Source organism: Arctopsyche grandis, chromosome 11 (assembly GCF_051622035.1).
Source record: "Arctopsyche grandis isolate Sample6627 chromosome 11, ASM5162203v2, whole genome shotgun sequence".
NCBI lineage: Eukaryota > Metazoa > Arthropoda > Insecta > Trichoptera > Hydropsychidae > Arctopsyche > Arctopsyche grandis.
The window spans coordinates 6,527,805-6,548,658 of record NC_135365.1 but is presented as its reverse complement, the minus strand read 5'-3'; the positions used below and the strand labels follow the sequence as shown (position 1 = coordinate 6,548,658).

Below are 20,854 nucleotides of genomic sequence, written 5' to 3'. Positions count from 1 at the left end.
TGCATTACACCGTGGTTTTGGGTAATTGGACTATTCGTCACATTGGGGTGGTCACAAAGACAATTTTTGTCATGAAAATCGCGAATACACAATATTTCAAGAGAATAGACAACCGAAATGATGCTTTGGCCCTACAAGATGATTTGTTCAGGCTAGAGGCTTATTGCAGCATAAATAAGTTGGAAATTAATGTAGCAAAATGCTCCTGCATAACCTTCACCAGAAAACTATGTCCAGTTGACTTTCCTCATTCAATCAACGGACATAGACTCACAAGGGTATCGGAAATTAGGGATTTGGGAGTCTTTTTAAACTCTGATCTATCCTTTAGTAAACATATTGACAATGTTGTAGCTCAAGCGTCGAAGGCCCTCGGGTTCGTCATCCGGTCCTCCAAATGCTTTACTTCTATTAAATCATACAAAATACTATATTGTGTATACGTAAGAAGTATTGTTGAGTTTGCATCCCAAGTTTGGAACCCAGAGTACTCTGGTGCAAGAGACAGATTGGAGCGCATTCAGAAGAGATTCTTGAGGTACATCAGTAGCCGTTTTGGATTATCCTATACTTCCTATGAAGATGCTTGTAGGTGTCAGCATCTACTTCCACTTGTCAAAAGAAGGGAGATAGGTGACATCTCAACAATTTTGAACATCCTTAACGGCTCGATCGACTGTCCTCAATTATTGAGCAGACTATCATTGCGTGTGCCAAATAGAATGACTAGATGTAATGAGCTCCTTTACATACCTAATACTTTTTCTAATTATGGAAGAAGCTCATTCATCTGGCGTGCAAGCTCCACCGTCAACACATTAATTTTAACAATTTCTATGTTTGACTTATTTAATATTAATGCTATACAAGCTAGAGTGCATTGCAAGTAGATTGCAAATTTGTTTTTCGATGATTAATTTTATTGAAAATTTACGATTGTGATTATGAATTTTTATTTTGATGTATTTATTTTGTCTTTTTGTTTTTTGTTATATATTATATTATTTTTATTATTTCATAATTTTTATCATATTATTATTCTTATTATTTTGATATTTTTATTATACTGTTATTTCTATAGGGGATGAACGAATGAGACGACTGGCATGTTAATGCACGTGTTTATTATATGACAGCTGAAGACAGAGTGGGTAGCAGCTCTCCGAACCCAGCCGGGTTGGTCCCCACTCGCAGGAAGGCAACCAAACTCGACCATGTCGTATAAGCGAGCCGCCACATCACTCCCCCCCCAGCATCAGCGATACCAAAATTACAAAGAAACAAATTTTACAAAAGAAAAAAATTATTGTTACACAAAGAGAAAAAATTATCACGTCGGGGTCACCAGTATAGGGGATGAACGAATGAGACGACTGGCATGTTAATGCACGTGTTTATTATATGACAGCTGAAGACAGAGTGGGTAGCAGCTCTCCGAACCCAGCCGGGTTGGTCCCCACTCGCAGGAAGGCAACCAAACTCGACCATGTCGTATAAGCGAGCCGCCACATTTCTATTTTTTTCTTTTTGTTTTCTCTAACTATCTTACTCTATTATCATTTTTGTTTCTTATTTTAAATGTTTGAGCTTTTCTTTTTTTTACCTATATGTGAAAATTATTAATGGTTTTATGGGGATCTAGTCTTGTTGTGAAGGTCTTCTTCACCACCAGTCCGCCATGTATTATAGACAGGTTCGTCTGTGTTCGGTATTAATACAGCTATATGTTGAATATGGTATTTATTTGGTAGTAACACGTATACACAAGTATGATTAATTGTTGGTAAAAGTATGTCGTTCAGAGGTCTCTGGATGTGGTAGAGTGTCACTGGCTCGGCATTCGGCTATGTTCGGCTAGTCTCTGGATACGGTAGAGTGTCGCTGGCTCGGCATTCGGCTATGTTCAGCAAGTCTCTGGATACGGCAGTGTGTTGCTGGCTCGTTCGGCTGGTTGATCTTCCAAGTCCGCGTAGTGAAGTGGTGGCTGGTCAGGAGCTGGATGTCGACTGGCGTTGTTTGGGTTGTACCTCCTTTTATAGTGTTTCTGGAATCACCTGATCGATGGAAGTGGTTGTTGATGCGTACGAGAGGAATTTGCTTTTGTCGAGGGGTAGAATTTTCTGGAATGATTGATGGAAGTGGTTGTTGATGCGTAAGCGCATGTGGTTGTTGATGCGTAAACGAGGAATTTGCCTTTGTCGAGGCGTAGAATTTTCTGGAATGATTGGCGCCGTTCCGCTCGATGTAGTTTAATGGTGGCGGCGTGTTTCGACCGTTTTGGTTCCACTCGACTGGTAGGGGCGTTCCGCTTGAGTTTAATATAATGGTTGCAGGTGTGCGACGTCTGGTTTTCGGGAATGTATTCTGCGTCGCAGTAACTGCTTTGATGAATGTGACGAGATTCCCACAGTTTACTTAACATTATTATGTTTTTTTACTATCAATCTATGTAACTTTATAAACTGTAAATTTTCCAAATAAATAAATTTGGCACTCAAGTTCTCATTACTATGATAGTTATCGTTAGTATGATGGACTTTTCGGCTGCCAGATGTTCCGTTATAGAGATTTCAGTGACTTTGTGACGAGTAATTTGTGACCAGTAATCACCGAACTGTGGTTTTGGCCATAAGTGACATAACGGCGTATTAGCGCATTAGCGCAAGTGCAGTAGATCGCGCGTCGTGACTCGCGAGTGCGGAGAGCAGTGAGCAGTGAGCAGAGAGCAGAGAGCAGAGAGCAGAGAGCAGAGAGCAGAGGCGCCCCCATGGCCGAGAAGCCACCGCCCGGCGCCTCCGCTGCGCCCCCCAACAACCCGCAGCCGCCCCTGCAGCAGGTCGACCCCGCCGCCTACCACCACAACCCCTGGCTCTACAACATGAACATGAACATGTACCAGTACCCGTACCAGCAGCCCTACTTCAACAACTTCTACTACCCGCACCAGCACCAGCAGTTCCACCAGAACGTGCCGCCGCCCCGTGCCAAGGGGCTGCTGGGCGACTGCCCGCCCCTGCCGCCCCCCCAGCACCAGCCGCCGCTCCCCGCGCCGCCTGCGCCCCCCGCCGTGCGCTTCTCCATCGCCCCGCCGCGCCCCCCGCACGCCCCCCACAGACCCAACCCCTTGCAAGGGAACAGTGGCGCCGCCAAGAAGAAGCGCAAGAAGAACAAACTGAGGGCCACCCCCTTGGAGTCGCCCCCGTTGCCCGCCGAGGCGCCGCCGCCCCCGCCCCCGCCGCCCCCGTGCCCCCCCCTGCAGCCTCCCCCGCTGCCCCCGCCCACGATCTCCACGGCGCCCCCCCTGCCCCCGCCCCCCAAGCCCAACCTGTTCAACAACCCCACCTCGGCCTGGCCGGAGAGCCTCAACAACTACGTGATGCGCTGCTACAAAAAGTGCAAGACGGACTTCGACCGGGACCAGATCGAGATCTGCCTGAAGGGCCGCATCACGGCGGCGGCCAGCCGCGACGAGCTGTGGATCAAGAACTGGGACGACGAGCCCATCCCCAGTGTGTACAGCGAGCGGAACGACGTGGTGGTGAAGGCGGTCGTGCCCGCGGCCACGCTCCCCCTCCCCCTCCCCCTCCCGCTGCCGCAGCCGCAGCCGCAGCCGCACTATCACCAGCAGGCTAAGCACCTCGCCAAGCCCCCTCTGCCGCAGGCGGCGAACGCTCCCAACCGGGGCAAAGGACGCGGCTTGTCCAACTCGCTGTCTCGCAGACTCGGAGGACACAACTCGTCGCACAACATACAGAGATCGCCGTCGCCCAGCCGGACTAGGTCGCGAAGCCCCCGACGGAGACGGCGAAGGTTATTTCAATACTTTTGCTTAACGAGTGACTATTCAAAAGGCACTTGTACAGACTATTTTCGCTTAATAACACTGAACGACAAAAAATCACCGTTTTTACTTACCTTATCAATCTTTACTAGGTTTGATCCACTGAATTCGAATATGCCGCGAATATTCTGTACGCGGCACCTTTTTCGCGAATCTGGCAATCGAGTTTTCGAACTTAAATACAGATTTTAATATTTTCTCAAGTAACCAGATATGTTAATTAACACATAAAGTATTATTTTAAACAATAAAATACATAATATATCTCGTAGTTTTGGCTTAATTGTCAAATAATCATTCTTCATACAATTGAGACGTATCGTCGCCATTGTTCAATATATGTGACGTCACATAAACGAGGTTTCAGTATGGTTCCACAAAAAACTAATTTTGACTGGTATATATTCATTTTAAGCAAATTGAATAGATGGCATTCAACTTTCAGTAATATATTCAACCAATTTTGAACCTTACTACAGTTGAAATAGGCGCATATAAGGCTCAAAATCCTGTGCAAAGTTCAGAAATTCTATGGAAGATAGCCGAGCTACAGACTTGTCCCGCAAAGCTTCCATAGAAAACGGCCACAGGCAAACGGTTAAGATATTTGGCTTTTGCCGTATTTAATTCAAAATCTAGTATTGCTGTGCCAAAAGTGAGCTATTGGAATCAAATAAACCAAAATTTTGTAAAATTGCACATTTTTTTAAGCGCTCGTATCTCTTAAATGAGAACAAGGCGACAAAAATTATTGTCGTTTTCGAATTCAGTGGATGAAACTTAGTAAAGATTGATCAATCTCCATTCCGGTGATTTTTTTTAGGTTGCTCAGTGTAATTAGTATCTTTATAGTTGTAAATTCCTTGAAGTTTTTATCGTAATTCATTATATATAGCGAAGTCTATGAATAATTCGAAAGTAAAAGTTATATGCAGTAGTAGCTCAGTAAATTGCATGCTACTGCATTAACATTTATTGCTTAACTTTGTTTCTGAGAATCTTTTATCAAACAAAGATTATTTTATCGAATGCAATTTTGAGATGACGCTGACACAAACCGTGTTTCAGTTACATACATACATGTCTTATGTAAATAAATCTAGCTACTAACTATGTAAGTCTTTGCTCGGATCATCCGATTTATAGTATTGTGAACGAAAGCTTCCTCAGTCAGAAACTGTCTATGGAAATCCATTGCTTACAGCAATCCGCTGTGTCATATGTGGTCTTCTTTACGACCGAATAGGGTTAAATTTAAAATCGACATTGTTGTACTGACGGAATTTCTTATATAATTTCAGCACGAGTTCCAGTTCCAGCAGCGACGAAAACATCAAGCCGAACAAGCCCAACCGGAACAATAAGAACCATACAAAGGTATTCGATCGTTTGTCCAACAATAATCAAAAGTCAGGCAAGCAGGGTAAGATGCCCAAAATGCAAAAGAAGAAGACCGTGTTCAATCCGGAGTACACGGCCACGGAGAAGCTTCAGCAGCGAGCGGCCCGCTTCAGCAACGGTCTGAACAGTGCCGTGTCGAACATGAGCGGTGGTTCGCCGCTCGGCAAGCCGCGCAAGAACAGCATAGAGATATCGTTTCAAAATAGAATCATCGAAGACACGAACGGCGACTTCGACTGGACCGACTACCACATAGTCGGCACGTGTGTCGATTTAGAAAAGTCGTTCTTGCGTCTGACGAAAGCCCCCGACGCCAGCGAGGTGCGGCCCACGAGCGTTCTTTTCAAATCGTTGCAAAACGTGAAAGACCGCTGGGTGGCCAAGCAAGACTATTATTATGCGTGTGATCAGTTAAAGTCCATAAGACAAGATTTGACGGTTTGTATATACATATAAAATGAAAGATATTATAAATTATATAAGTCATCACAAGTATTACGTTCACTTTTTTTTATCGCTGTTGTATGTATGTTTTTTTTATCGATGCTTACAACGTGTGTTTTTCAACGTGTTTTAAACATGCAGGTTCAAGGTATCCGAGACGCGTTCACGATACAAGTGTACGAAACTCACGCGAGGATCGCTTTGGAGAAGGGCGATCACGAGGAATTCAATCAGTGCCAAACACAACTGAAGATGTTGTACGCTGAAGTACCACGCAGCGGTAATAAAATGGAATTTGCCGCTTATCGGATACTTTACTATATTTTCACGAAAAATACTTTAGGTGAGTGTTATTTGAATTGTTTTGTAAGCTTTTGATATTTTAAAAAATTCGGACGTGACCAATCCACGACTTTATCCGTGTATTTGAGGAATATAACAAGTATTCAAAATAAAATTCTGTGATTAAATATACATACACATTCGCACATACCGGCTATGAGATAATTTTCGAAACAAATTCAGCGCAAATGTAAGGAAATTTACACAAGACAAAAGTTCTACCTCCGGTAAATATAAAATATCAAGAAGATAGATATAATTTAAAAGGTAAAAATATTGTTTTAAAAAATATTACTACTTCCAGTTTACGAATTCTGAGCAAAAACCTTATCAATTATAATTTAAGTTCATAAAGAATACAAATATAAATTTTCAGCTTGATACGTTCAGGGGTGTGGAAAAAATCGTGGTCACAACATTTTTGACTTTTCTAAGAGGAAAAAATCTCACTTGCGGTTTATTAAATTTAATGTTTTTTTTTTTTTTTTTTTCATCACATTGATAAAAGGATTATACTTGAATGTTCTCGTGAAGAGTACACATATTTAAAGGGTCGAAAAAAATAGTAAAGAGTAAACGGCCACTTCCAGTTGACGGGTGTTCACCAAATTTTATATCTTATATAAGTTTAAACTTCTAGATATGAAATTTCAGTTCAATACCTTAAAAGGTTTCTGAAAAAAACATAAAACCTCGATTCTATAGAGTGAAAGTACTACTTCCGGGTGTGGTAAAAATATTAAAAAAATATATATAGTTATAAAATTGATAATTTCTATTCTTGTAAAGATAGTTGAAAATGAAATCATGAAAATGTGATCAGTGATTGAATCATTCAAAATTTCGAGTTTGAATTTTCGCATGATCACATGACTGTATGTATTATTACTACGTACATAGATGAAGTAAAAAAATTTAATGTTACAATGTTGTGTTTTAGATTTAACTACTATATTAAAATCGCTGTCGGATGACGAGAAGCAGGATCATTGCGTCGCTCATTCGCTGTTGATACGTAGTGCGTGGGCGACGGGAAACTATCACAGATTCTTCGATCTGTACCAGAGCGCGCCGATGATGAGCGGCTTCCTCATAGACTGGTTCATCGAACGCGAGAGGAAATCGTATCTAAAGTGTATTATAAAATCGTATGTCCTTTTCGTTTTCTCGCATATTTTAATATCACCGATGTTCATAATTCAATTTATGAATATCATCATATCTTTAATGTTGCAAATACGATATGTATATTATTTAATATTGACGCTTTTCTTTTCAGGATTTTATTTAATTTATTATTGCTATTTATTATATATATATATATACAAATACACTATACATACAAACGTACACATATATAGTATTGAATATTGTTGTTGAATTCAATTTGAATGTTTGCATCAATCATTACTAAATACATTGAACACGCACACGCTCACACTTACACATGTGAAATAATGGATGTTTTGTTTAAATGTTTAGTTACCGCCAGTCGATCCCGGTTGAGTTTTTGAGGACGGAAATGGCTTTCGAGACCGAGGAGCTCACTTTAGAATTCTTGGCCCCATTCGCTCTCACGTTTACAGATACGACTTGTCAACACATCGATTGCAAAACGAGCATGGCCATCTTGGCGAATATCTGAAGCGCCGCGTCTTCCCAAAACTAGTTCTCTAGATAGATATTCTCTCTCTCTCTATATATATATGTCACTTCTCGACTTGCTCCGCTCGGAGAGATCTTTTCGTTGGTTTCGTTGATATATGAAATCAATTCTTCCCGATTCTCAGATGAATTTTGCATATTTTGTATGTTATACATATGTACAATGCGAAGAAAAAAACTTTTTTATTAACCGAATGTGTCGTTCAAAAGTGACTCATTCGTTGTGTGGACTGTGGACTGTTTTAGCAATAATAATAATAGTTACTGATTTATATTGTAAAGTATTTGTGTTATTATTAGGAATTTATGATGAAGAATTGTAATGCAACTCTAGGAAGAAACGAGAAGACGTTTTAAAAACGTAGACACGAAAAGAGGAAAATACAAATTTAAAAAATGCTGCTCAATAATAAGAAACTACTAGAATTAGAGAGAAAGTTGATCTACTGTTATGATGTTATATATAAAAAAAAATAAAAAATGATTATTTCACGTTTGAAGAAAAAAAAAACAAATGAAAAAAGAAAAAACAAAAATACTGGAACGAATTGAATATTTTTAAATAGGAATTATAAATTTATTTACAATTATGGAAGATGTATACAGAAGGATCGTGCCGATTACTACATGTACGAAATTGGAGAGTAAAAAAAAATCTATAAAACCGATTAAAACACGTCGGTATCAGACGATGCATCGTTCGAATGTTGAAAACTTGGGTTTCCGACGAGCTCGTCCGTCGCCGATCGATTTCGATGTGCGTCCAAGAACGTGGCGTGGCGGAGACGGCTCCAGGGCAGTTTTGTCAGAATACGATGCGAATTTTCGACTCGTGTCCGTTTGGTTACTTTTGCTATTTGCAAAATTAACATCCGGCACACATTATTTACTATTGCAGTATACTTTTTTAATCCTTGGTCCCGGTTTTGCTTACCTCTATATGTGTCCCGTGGCCCTCGTGTGAATGGCGTTGTGTGAGAGGCTCCCCCGTCCCGAATCTTTTCACGTCCTGATGAATATTTATCTCCCAATTTATTGATTCCATCATGTGAAAATATCTCCTGATTATTCCCCCTTTCCCATAATTATGTTGGACAAATTTGTCTTTCGAAATAAATTTATTTATTGGTAAAAATTCAATGTTTTATTTATTTTATGAAATATTCAATATGTATTCTTTTGTTTTTCAGATTTTATTAAATTGTATGCAGAGTGAAATAATCATTCAATCAGTAAAATTAATTATTACACAAACAAACACACATACATATGTACTTATATGGTTGTGCAAAACGGATCTAACCTGTATGGGTCATATATATCATCATCTACACTGTAGATTCTACAGGCGAATGACTAGATTCTACAGTCATTCGCCATTCATTGCTGGATGAAGGCCTCTCCGACGCACTTCCACTCGTCTATGTTTTGCGCAACTCATCAATCTCACCCCACACATTTTCCTTTTACCCTTTTGCATTCTCTCGGGTACCACTCTAGCACTTCTTTTGTCCATCCTAGCCACGTGGCCCGCCCATTGCCATTTCAATCTCTTGACTCTATCCACTATATCCACAACCCTTGTCATACTTCTCACCCACGTATTACAGTCGCAAGTGTACTTTTCGTTCGTTAATGAACATACTAGTTTGTTCATACATACACAAACCTATCCTTCAAGTTATAGTGTTCACGAAAGAACAAATTGAACTAGTTTTTTCATGCGCAAACAACATTTTAGGCATAAGTTTAAGTATTTTCAATCCTCCATGCACTTAACTAAAACCAATAGTTCGTGTATGAACAAACTAGTATGTTCATGAACGAAATGGAGTGACATACATCTAATATATAATTTGGAAATATATTGATATAGTTGATTCGATATAGCGTGAAACTTACAAAAACCGAGCTGCTGTCGCATTCGTGCAATGTGTTGTAACACTGAATGGACGTAAAATAATTTCTCAATTTTTTCTCTTATTATTTCTTATTTAACTATATAATATAATTCAATTACAATATAATTCAATGCAAGGTCTTTAATAATACTACTGTAAGTTTTGCTGTCCATAACATAACGTTGACAATTACTTTTATCGTTTAAAAAATATAAATTTTCATTAATATAAATAAATTAATAATATCAACTTAGTATTTCATATTAAAATTTTATTAATGTAAATATTTCAAAACACGAAACACAAACTCGAAACTAACCAAAAATAAAAGTCAAATTCTACCAAAAGCGAACTTTCATACTCATCTGGAAAGGATTTATGAATTAAAAATATTACTAATGTGGGTTAGATCCTTTTTGCAGAACTTCATCTAAATATTTTTGGTGATGGAAGATTTTCAATATGGATTATTGTATTAGGTTTTTAACTTACAATTTAATTTAGCTTTGCATTGGGAAGTATGCGATTAAGGATATGAAGGAAATATAATATCTAGTAGCGTCGCTAGGTCCGTGCGGGGAGTGCGGTCTGCACCGGGTAACATCAAATTTTTAAATTGAAAAACGCTAATTCGACAATTTCTGTATATATACAGCTTTCTGTATATATACAGCTTTCTGTATTTATACAGCTACTGCGAAATCCGCCTGGTGCAGCTACATACATATATAGGTATAGCATCAAATATGAGCCATAATTGGATTTTGTTCAACGAATCCCCCTTCATACCCCCCCCAGGCCAGTGACGTACGAGTATCCCGTCTTTTCGATCTTTCGACTTTCGTTCAAGTCCGTTTCGATGCAGTGACCCAGACTCATAAGAAAGTCAACAAATATTAATAACTAGTTGTTTTATCCTGTAAATATTGATTTGTTTTTTTATAAAATTTATTTGAATCCGAAAAAAAAAAAAATATTGAACTAATCGAATAGTTGTCTTAGAAACTTCGACTTGTTTTCGATGTTCCCAACCAAAAATACTTGCATACAAAGTCTCTTTCGAAATTATATATTAGATTAATAAAAAATATTTTTTAGGTGACACCACCCCTAGCGACGCCAATAAAATCATAAATGTGTGCTAAACTTTCAGGAACACAATCAAGCATATTCAATCAGTAAAATTAACTTTATTTGTATAAGAATATATACAAATATACATATATATGTAGATACACTTTTAATAAAACAGAAAATAGATCTCTCTATGTACGCAAACGAATAGCATTGCAGATTCAGACTATTTAGAGGTTCGGAAACGGCGTGTGCTTACGTATATATAGATAAAATGCAACTTAACATTAACGCGAGCTTTACATCATAATATATGCAATATAAGCTTCTCACTAGACACATATGGAAGTCGAGATATACATACAGACATACACGGTGCGAAAATACTATCTAAGACAAGTCGGCAATAAATCGTGCGAAACGACTACACAATAAATATTACATTTGGCACGGGTATTTATATTTCATCGAATCGGGATCGGTCGACTTCATCGGCGAAGACATAGAGCCAAAGTGTGCGAGGGTTTGTAAGCAAAGTGCGATCCAAATCTGCATTGCGTATTTACATTTCAACGATAAAATAAAACGAACAATAATAATGAATCATTCTGAAAAAAAAAAAAAACACATTGCACAGATTAAAATAGTTTTTTTTTTCCATATTATATTAATAATTTAATATGCATATTTAAATACACCTAACCAGTAAGTGTGTGCTAACGTCAGTTCACAATATATATTATTAGACTTATACATTATTAATATTTTCTAAATATTATTTATTAATTAATAAAGAGACAAACAACAATTTTTTTTATATACGTTGTAAATAATTTACCTCAGCTGCTTCTTCTTAGCGTTTTAAGAGCATTAATCAATAATGCCTTTTCAATATTTAATTTATACTTATAACAACATCAACCTATATATGAGATGAATTTATAATGCTAAAATGTTTTTTTTTTTTTAATTGAATTAATTTTATGCTTCAGTATCACCGAATCAGATCCAGACTTGGATTTTCCATTCTAAATCATATATATAATCAATATAAAAAGCTTTATTATTCTAATTAGATCGGAGATTGCATATTCAAAGGAAAAAACACGTATCCAGTTCTACGTATTGTGAAGATAAAACAAATATAACGCATACATTATATCAAAAAAGCCTTCCAAAGACATTCCCAATTTTCCCTAGATGAAAAATTGACTGTTCGTCGAATGTGATACTGGCATATTGTGGCTTAGTTATACGGATAACGAAACAAAACTGTTGTACTGCGTGATATTCCTCTTGAGTATGTCGGCGCAAGGTCCGAGTACTCTTTCAAACCTGCAAAGTTCGAATTAATAATCAATTTATGAATAAAAATATAGTAATAATAATAAAAAAGGCAAAATGTTACCTGGCTCGATCCAACTTTACACATTTGAGCGGTCCGACTGCACGGACTGTGGCCGCACGCGGTCTGTCGAGCAACAGAGCGATTTCTCCGAAGTAGTCGCTGGCTCCGAGTCTTCCCACTTCGATCTCTTCGCGAGGACCGGAGCCTTCTGAACGCTGCTGCAGTACTAAGGCACAGCCTGAAAAATATAGATTAGAATTTAATGTTACGGTTGTATTTGAATAGTTTGAACGAGGCAAGTTTCAATACAGAAATCTTATAACGAAATTTGAATGCATGCTGAAGTGCAATCCTCTTATCGGCTTTTAGGGCAAAAACACAGTGTTTTTTTTAGATACTTTCAAACATGCAAAAAAAAGCATGGTATCCAAAAATCACCCCCTTGAGTGTTTTCAGTGATATTTTATCCTTGCTTGACAGTGATTGATAACGGTGATTCCCAAAAATTTAAGAAATAAAGAAGAATATATGCACTATGCATGTGCAACTACACTAGAATTAGGTTTGGGGAACACCCGCCGTCAAAGCGTGGGGCCAAGGACGTGACGTTCCATACCACTCAGTGTGTTTTCACCTTTATGCATGCTGTTTATTGTGACAGCCGGGAAGGAAGTAAAGTGGGAAGCACCAACATGAACGAAACAGTGGCAACCTAGGTTTGACCTTGTCGTAGGGTTCCCAAAAAATCTGTGGGAACCCTACGTGTATTTTGGGACTGTGTAGCTTGTATATGGACTGGGTTTGGTGCAAACGATCGACAAACGCCAGACAGATTGAACCACAGATTAACTGTATGGCTGCTTTAAATGCAATTCTCGACTTCACGAATGATAGATAGCACATCAGATGACGAGTAACCTTTCGATGTGCACATATGCAATTATTAAAATTGAGTTGGATCTTTCTGGCGAGTTTAATAAGGCAAAGTTCGGAACTAAAGTATCAGAAGCACAGAACGTATACAGGGTAGGTATGTCGGGACTTCGGGTAGATTTAGCTTAGTGTAAGTGCGAGCAGTGCGCACGCACAAGGTACGCGTGTCGTTAATCTGTGGTTCAGTCTGTCTGGCGCTTGTCGATCGTTCGCACCGCATCGATATAGACTAGGAGTGCTGCGGTTTTTTTCGCATGTCTAAAAAGAGACTCGTACCACTCAGTGTGTTTTCGCCTTAAACCACACCGCCATTTCACTCGCTTCGCCCCCATAGTTTTACCACTTGCTGCAAAGGGCATCAAGCTACTCAACCAGATTGCTATTAACTTGAATTTGTTTGATCTAAAATATGTTGATTTGGTTGAGGGATTGTTGAATTTGGGAATGTAGTTTTTTATATATACTTTATAATATACGCCCTGAAGTAAATCTGTAATGTAATTGTGATAAAATTTCAATAAATAAATAAATACAAATACACACCTTCAACTATGATGTAGAAATCGTCTCCAGGTTCACCTTGTCGCACTATAGTTTCTCCGTCTTCAAAAGACACCGATTCGAGTGCATCAGCTACGGTCAACCTCTCCCACTTCTCGAGACTATCTGAAATCATAAAGCACAGACAAACATTAGCAAATCTTTTGAAAAGCGATAGCATTGAGCTCAAAGCATCCAACTTTTCGACTGGGTGAATGAAACACTGTATGTAAATAAACATTTTAACGACATGGTGTATGTACCGAGAATGGAGACTCGAGATAGGAATTCGTCGTAGAGCTTTCGTTTGCGAATGGTAGATCCCATCAGGATGCGACGATAGGAGTCACGGTCGAGTCCCCACAACTTGGTGGCGACCCTGGCGCGCACGGTGGCTGCGCGAGGAGTTCCATGGATGAGGGCCAGCTCACCGAAGCTACCGCCGTCGCCGATGGTGGTCACCAGTTCGCCATTCACCAAAACCTAAAACAACAGCAACAAAAAATGAATCAGAAAGAAAGGACAAATTTCATTAGCTCGTGTCAAAGAACGAGAGACGCAGAGAGGCTGGATGTAACTAATAATAAATAAAACAACGAGCGACAAAAGATCCGCTGACCCGTCTAGTAATGTGGCAAAGGACACGTGGCCGTTGGGTACTCACTATACACTCCACATGTCCCCTTCAAACGAATCACTACACACCCATTATAAATATAGTCGTCCGATACGTTCTAGCGTGAGTGTGTAGTTTGAATTTACCATAATGTATTTTTAAGGAATCGATTAGTCTTGTTTGTGGACATACATACATATATGTATGCAGTGGCGGACTGGCCATACAAGCGTACATGCCCGATGGCATGTGGGCCCCACTATCCGTTAGAAAATATGGGCCCTCAGTAAAATTAAATAACTTTTTAACTATTTCACGTGTGTAAAAATTTATAGGATATTGCACTTTGGGACCTAGAGTTTGGGTATTTCAACAAAACAAATTTCTTACGATATACACAAACAACTAATACCTGCTTTAACAGCCCAAGGATCGGTTAACTTTTTTTATTAGGCTCGAAATGTAAGTTTCAACATTTGCGTGGGCCCTTTTACCGGGCCCATTTCCAACCTCAAGGTTATGTAATATTTCCAACCTATGTAACAACTACCTAATGAAGTAAAAATGGGAATAAACAAATTTCCGTGAATAATATAAACTGAATTGCTTAAAACAATTTTGATAGGACGATTCATCATCAACCAGCGATTTAAATTTACTTCATACATATGTACTTTCAAAATAATATTTGATTATACTTCGACGATATAGTAAGATTTAAATACACAATTTTAAACAGTTTCCGAATATAAAATCTATTCCTAATCTAGACACATCCATGTATATAGAAACATAGGATAGGGGCCCCTCCCCAAAATCTCGATTTTCGATTAACATTAATTGAAAATATTATGCATTTTTTGTTTTCAGGGACGTAATTTGGGGGGGGCACTCGCCCCCCTAAATTAAGGAATAGGCGAATTTAGAAAATATTATGAATTTAATGATTAATGAGATACTATGGATCTATGAATGCTGCGTTTATTTCTTATATTATGTTACTTTTGTGTAACTAATAAAATAATCGCTGCTATGTGCTTTGAAAAAAAAAGATTTTATTATTTTGAAGCAAATATATTTTGGTTTTTAAGTGGTATGCCTTGGGTAACATTCTTGGAAATTGTTCGTCCCATTGAGCGAATCGTTAGAAAGTTCGCCTTTACTTTATTTTGTCTCAAAAACAGATGTGTATCGTTTATTTTTCCGAAAGTTTGTAAATTTTTTGATATAGTGATACATTTTGATGGTCGACTTTTGTTAACCATTTTGCGACCATGTGAAAATTTTTGGAAAAAAATTTTCGCTTTTTTAGCTTTTTACATAAGATATTTTTATATATATTTTTTCAAAAATAAGCTTATTTTTTTCATATTGTATATTTTCCATTTTTATTCCGATATAAAAAAGATTTTTTGAAAAAAAATTCAATTTGACCAATCTTTGCCTGCCCCCCCCCCCCCAAGAAAAAGCTGAAATGACGTCCCTGATTGTTTTCTACCGAAAGTAAAAGCCGCTTTTATGCCGCATTCTTTTATGATGCATTCTATTTACCTAGGACAAGGATTAAAACGAAATATACAATGTAATTTATGGATCTATTTTGCTTTTGCCATTTTTCTTGTACCTAAATTTGTTTATTCCCATTTTTGAAAATTTTATTTATTTTTTGCCCTTGATTTTTAGCGTGATGGAAAGAAGAAAATTTTGTTATATGGGGGGGGGGGGGACAAATTTTTTTAACCCTGGGTGGGGCCCCCTTTGACTCCTGGCATGCACTGATTTCAGTCCCAGTCCGCCACTGTATGTATGTAGATATGTTAATAGGAGAGGGGATATTGAGCTTAAAATTTAATCGAAATGAAAATATAGTTTCCGTAGATAGCAAAACATTGATGTAATAGTTTAATCTCTTGTATAATATGCATGTACATACATACATAGGAATAATAAGTTTATAGCTCTTTATACATATACAGTAACATGCAGAGAAATCGCATCACTTTCAATTGTTCGATGTTTTCGATTTTTTTTAATTACATGAAGCTAGCTATACACAAGTTTTTTTGGTTTTATTATTTGATTTCAACTATTTAACATGTTTTACGATTAAAAAAGATTATTTATATTTTTAAATTAAGGCGAGATACGAATTTAAAATAAAAACAACACCCTGGGGCAAATTATGAGTTAAAAAAACTGTTGAAAATGTATGGTTTGAAGAAATTTCGGAAGACATACTAAAAAAAGTCGTATTGTCCCCGCCGGCAGGTACCATCCCATCATAGAAGCAAGACGATTGACTAGTAATTATTATATTACTATTTATTGTTGTCATATGTTCATTGCCTATGTATTTTAATTCATAGAAAAATATATACTGTAATATTATTTTAGCTAGAGACATTTGAAATACATATAAGAAAAATGCCCTATTTTGCATTTTTTTTTAAATTCGTATCTCGCCTTAATTTAAAAATATAAATAATCTTTTTTAATCGTAAAACATGTTAAATAGTTGAAATCAAATAATAAAACCAAAAAAACTTGTGTATAGCTTCTTGTAATTAAAAAAAATCGAAAACATCGAACAATTGAAAGTGATGCGATTTCTCTGCATGTTACTGTATGTATATCGTTGGTTGAACATTAAGAAAATGCCCCAAAACTTTTAAAACATATGTACGGTTTTTGGTATATATTTAGGAAAATATCGTAATAATAAATAAACATAGGATACCCGTTAGGGCAATCCCAAATAAAAATCAAAAAAGATTTTTCTATTAAATTAAAAATAGCAAAATAATTTTGGCCTAATAAGTATGCATAGTCTAGTAATAATATAAGACTGCTAGTGGTGTTTATATTTCAACGGTTGGTTTTGGAAAGAAATTGATACATGAACTACAGGAGGCTATTGTCGCTAACGGTTTTAGCATGTACGGCCCTTTCGCATCGTCGTGTTTGTCGGCGCACCTAGTATCCTAATTTGGATGGATAGTATCCAGTGGTGTAGTCGGGGCAGGTCGCCGCCCTGGCACTTTGATAGTTATAAATAGAAGTAGGATAGTCACAGTGCTATCCATTGTTCGGCAAACCTTTAACAATGCATTTACAACCTTTGAACAATACACGGCCCCCTCAGGCTCCGGTGACTAGTTATAAACATTGTTTTTTGAGTACAATTAAAAAATATTTTGGCTAATATTTCATATAAAATTTTGTATACCAAATATTGTGAGCAGACTCTCGTTCTAACACTTAATGACCACAACCGAATAGTAATATGAGTATATTCAAAACTCAAAAGACGGTTAATGAAATGTATGGGATTTTTTTTTATCTAAAACCACCCAAAACTTTGAAAGAAAACATTCTTTGAACTATTGACAATACGCACTTGAGGATAGATAAAATATGGGAATTCAGCTTAAATAAATATTCATCTCCAAATTGTTAAAATTTGATAGTTTTTCGACATTTACATATATGGTTCTAGCATTGCTGAAAGCAAATGTTGCTGTTGACACACAAACACGGGTTTGCAAAATCAAAGATGTTGAATATGATGCAGTGTTGTAGTTTTTATAAAATCATCATTTCAGAATATTTGTTAATTAGCATTTGATTTTTTTTTATAAATATTTGAACTACCAATATCAAGATACATATTTTTTAATTAAAGAAAAAAGCGGGGGGGGGGGTCGTAAAAATTAAACACCGCCCTGGTTCTTTTTTATTTAGCACTACAACACTGGCTATATCTCACAGTTTGAAGCTTAATCCACAACGACACGAGTGTTAACTAGATTTTAATTTCCACCGTTCGTATTCATAGAGCGCACTCGTCTATTTTCAGTGGCGTCCTTCATAATGCGTGACATTTACATATTCAGGGGATTTTCACGAAAATCCCCAATTATGACAAAACACGTTGTACACGTCGCAGTGGGTACGCTTTACAGTAACGCAAAGCCGAAAAAGGGAAATATCAAAGGAGACTACACAACACGAAGAGAAGAAATCTCAATTGTAAAATGCGATGGTTAAATATTTAAGCCCTTCAATCCTATTTGAAATTGTTCGCGTGGCACAGTTAGGCAGCCAGGTACACGTCTCTCGCTAATTGGAGATTAATCTTCCGTTTTGTTTTACAGTAACGAGGTGACTTTGAACATACTTAATATTTTCAATTATATGAAAGCGACGTTTCTGTTTAATTGTGGATATAAAATGAGAACACGATACTGAACGCATCGTTGGATATGATTTATATAAAGGAAAAGTCAATAGTTAAGAGGGCTGGATACCCGAAACCTTAATTTTGTTGCCGTTCCTTTCTTCGATATATACATATATTGAGTGAATGCGACAATATATATATATATATATATATATATATATATATATATATATATATATATATATATATATATATATATATATATATATATATATATTGAGTGAATGCGTCAGTTGCGCCTCGACCAGATAATATCTATTTTAAATCGCCAAAATCGAGGTTTCGTATTCTTCAGTTTTCTCCTCCGAAACTGGACCAATTTAAAAAAAAATTCATCATCGGTATGAGAAAGATATTTTCTATGTTTGTGTGGTCGTATTTTTTTAAAAATCAATCGTTAAATAAGCACGCTGGACTCTTTTCGTGGATGTAAAAAAGAGGCGATTTTATAGATTTTTGGCGGCTCCTAACTCCTATAAAAAATAACTAATCAAAAAAATAAAACCACAGAAACATGCCAATGGTGGATATCCATAGCATATTAAAAAATAATTTCTCTGGTGGCATTATTGAGGAACAGAGAAGTGTAATACGTTTGTATGGACAAGACGCTGGTGTACAGCCCTCTTAATCTGTAAAGTTACTTTCCTTTGGGCATATCAATATAATACATATGTGCATAGGTACTTTTCAATGGGTCAAAATAGTCGAACGTATGTAGCTCATACCAAATTATTATGTGACGTAGAGATTAGGTATTCGTCGACCGTTGGTTTACCAGCATTTATCACCTGATCGTACGTTCGCGCCAAAAATGCCTTAGCGAACTATATGTATAACCAGCGGCGTGGACTAGTCTTTAGCATATTATGATTTCGAGCAGAGTGGTCACGGGTTCAAATACCACTAGAGTCCCGCTGCTGGCCAGACAAACCTAAGTTTGCGACTCCAGGTCGATCGTTTTATTCGTTTGTTATCAGAGTTTGCCAATTTTTCTGATTTTCATTGAAACGATTCCTATAAAAATTGGCATCTCCTTTCCTATCTCAAGTTATTCATCATCTTGAGGTTCGCCAATTTGATTATAAAATGCTGCAAAAATTTCTCCATAGACGTATGTCACTGTGGATGTTTGTATGAATTCGCATTGTATAAAATGCTTATGTACATATGTTGATTGATTGTATTTTGTCTGTTTAAGTGCACTCGTCGCTTTGGAGAGATCTATAAAGTGTTCATGTTCTATGAAATAAAATAAAATAAAGCGTAATAAACGTATTACAGGCCACTAATATTTTTAAATATTGTTAAATGCAAAATATTATATTTAATGTTTTGCAAAATATTTCTCGAAATGAAGAAAAGTGGACTAATGCCACTTTCAAATATACCGGCTCATATATTAAGTACATTGATTTACTTACTCCACAGCCCTGATATTACACAACTTAACTTACGAACTGTAGGAATCTCGTCACCGCAAATCGAAACTATCGAAATCTATTGCGACGGAGAATACATTTCTCACGCTCAACCATTGACGTCATCTCAAGTCGAAGAACACCTGCATCCATTAAGCTAAATCGAGTGGAACGACGCCAAACATTCGAGCATATTCCACCCCAACAAAACAAGCAGAACGACACCAAGTCGAAGAACACCTGCATCCATTAAACTAAATCGAGTGGAACGACGCCAAACATTCGAGCATATTCCACCCCAACGAACCAAGCAGAACGACATGAAGAACACCTGCATCCATTAAACTAAATCGAGTAGAACGACGCCAAACATTCGAAACGCGTCCACCCTAAACAACAAACCACATTCCTCGCATAACTTGCACACGTAAACACCACGTGCACTTCTCGGAATCAATCGCCAAACACAGGTCACGTGGATCCCCAAAAACAATATAAAAAGAGGTCCACCCCAAACAACTTCAGTCGACCCACAGCAACAAGAGTCGACACACAGCAGCGGACCAGTCGACATCCAGCATCTGAACAGCTACCACTACACTACCCTACAATGGAAGAACGCTTGCAACTCAGCCGAATGCCGAGCCAGCAACACACTGCCATATCCAGAGACATCTGAACATAGCCGAATGCCGAGCCAGCAACACACTGCCATATCCAGAGACATCTGAACATAGCCGGATCCAGAGCAACGACACATTGCAGATCCAGCGGCCATCACGACACCAAGTCAACAGCCAATAGCCGCTTCGAGAAAACTTCCTCAAATATTCTAATACACTTGTACAATATTTAGGCAAACAATAAAACAACTTAAAACAAGCACAACAGTGTTTCGTTAGGCTGGGATACGGTCAACACTACCTACCCCGCCTACAGAACTTTGACCTATAATATATATATAGTAGCAAAAGTCGTTTGATAAATAATACAAAAAATTATTTCCCACTCCATCGAGGGTATTGAATAGACTTAGATATCTAAAGTTCAAATCGCTGCTACGATAAAACTCGATTGAGCACAACACA

General features: G+C 37.5%; 2 protein-coding genes across 4 annotated transcripts in view; one reads left to right on the top strand and one right to left on the bottom strand.

Annotated features, from left to right (window-relative positions):
- The first annotated feature begins 2,650 nt into the window (after positions 1–2,650).
- On the top strand, positions 2,651–8,823 carry LOC143919475 (leukocyte receptor cluster member 8). Its single transcript, XM_077441821.1, has 5 exons — positions 2,651–3,810; positions 5,143–5,680; positions 5,828–6,029; positions 6,969–7,176; positions 7,511–8,823. The coding sequence occupies exons 1-5, from the start codon at positions 2,768–2,770 to the stop codon at positions 7,671–7,673; spliced, it is 2,154 nt and encodes a 717-aa protein (XP_077297947.1). The 5' UTR covers positions 2,651–2,767; the 3' UTR covers positions 7,674–8,823.
- Positions 8,824–10,766: 1,943 nt separating this feature from the next.
- Positions 10,767–20,854, bottom strand: part of Pka-R1 (protein kinase, cAMP-dependent, regulatory subunit type 1) — a 128,030-nt gene continuing 117,942 nt past the window's right edge. For 2 of the 3 annotated variants that reach the window (XM_077440784.1, XM_077440785.1), the window contains 4 exons: positions 13,753–13,972; positions 13,493–13,615; positions 12,077–12,254; positions 10,768–12,003 (listed from right to left, as the gene is read on the bottom strand). In XM_077440784.1, the coding sequence (XP_077296910.1) occupies positions 11,919–12,003; positions 12,077–12,254; positions 13,493–13,615; positions 13,753–13,972 (606 nt within the window). In that variant the 3' untranslated portion in view covers positions 10,768–11,918. Of the gene's footprint in view, positions 12,004–12,076; positions 12,255–13,492; positions 13,616–13,752; positions 13,973–20,854 lie in introns of all 3 variants that reach the window. The other variant, XM_077440783.1, reaches the window with a different exon arrangement.

Bases quoted from the DNA above. Each gene is read 5' to 3' on its own strand.
- LOC143919475 (XM_077441821.1), top strand. From the start codon at position 2,768: ATGGCCGAGAAGCCACCGCCCGGCGCCTCCGCTGCGCCCCCCAACAAC. The intron at 6,030-6,968 runs GTGAGTGTTATT...GTTGTGTTTTAG, and splicing joins TTTCACGAAAAATACTTTAG to ATTTAACTACTATATTAAAA. The intron at 7,177-7,510 runs GTATGTCCTTTT...TTAAATGTTTAG, and splicing joins CTAAAGTGTATTATAAAATC to TTACCGCCAGTCGATCCCGG.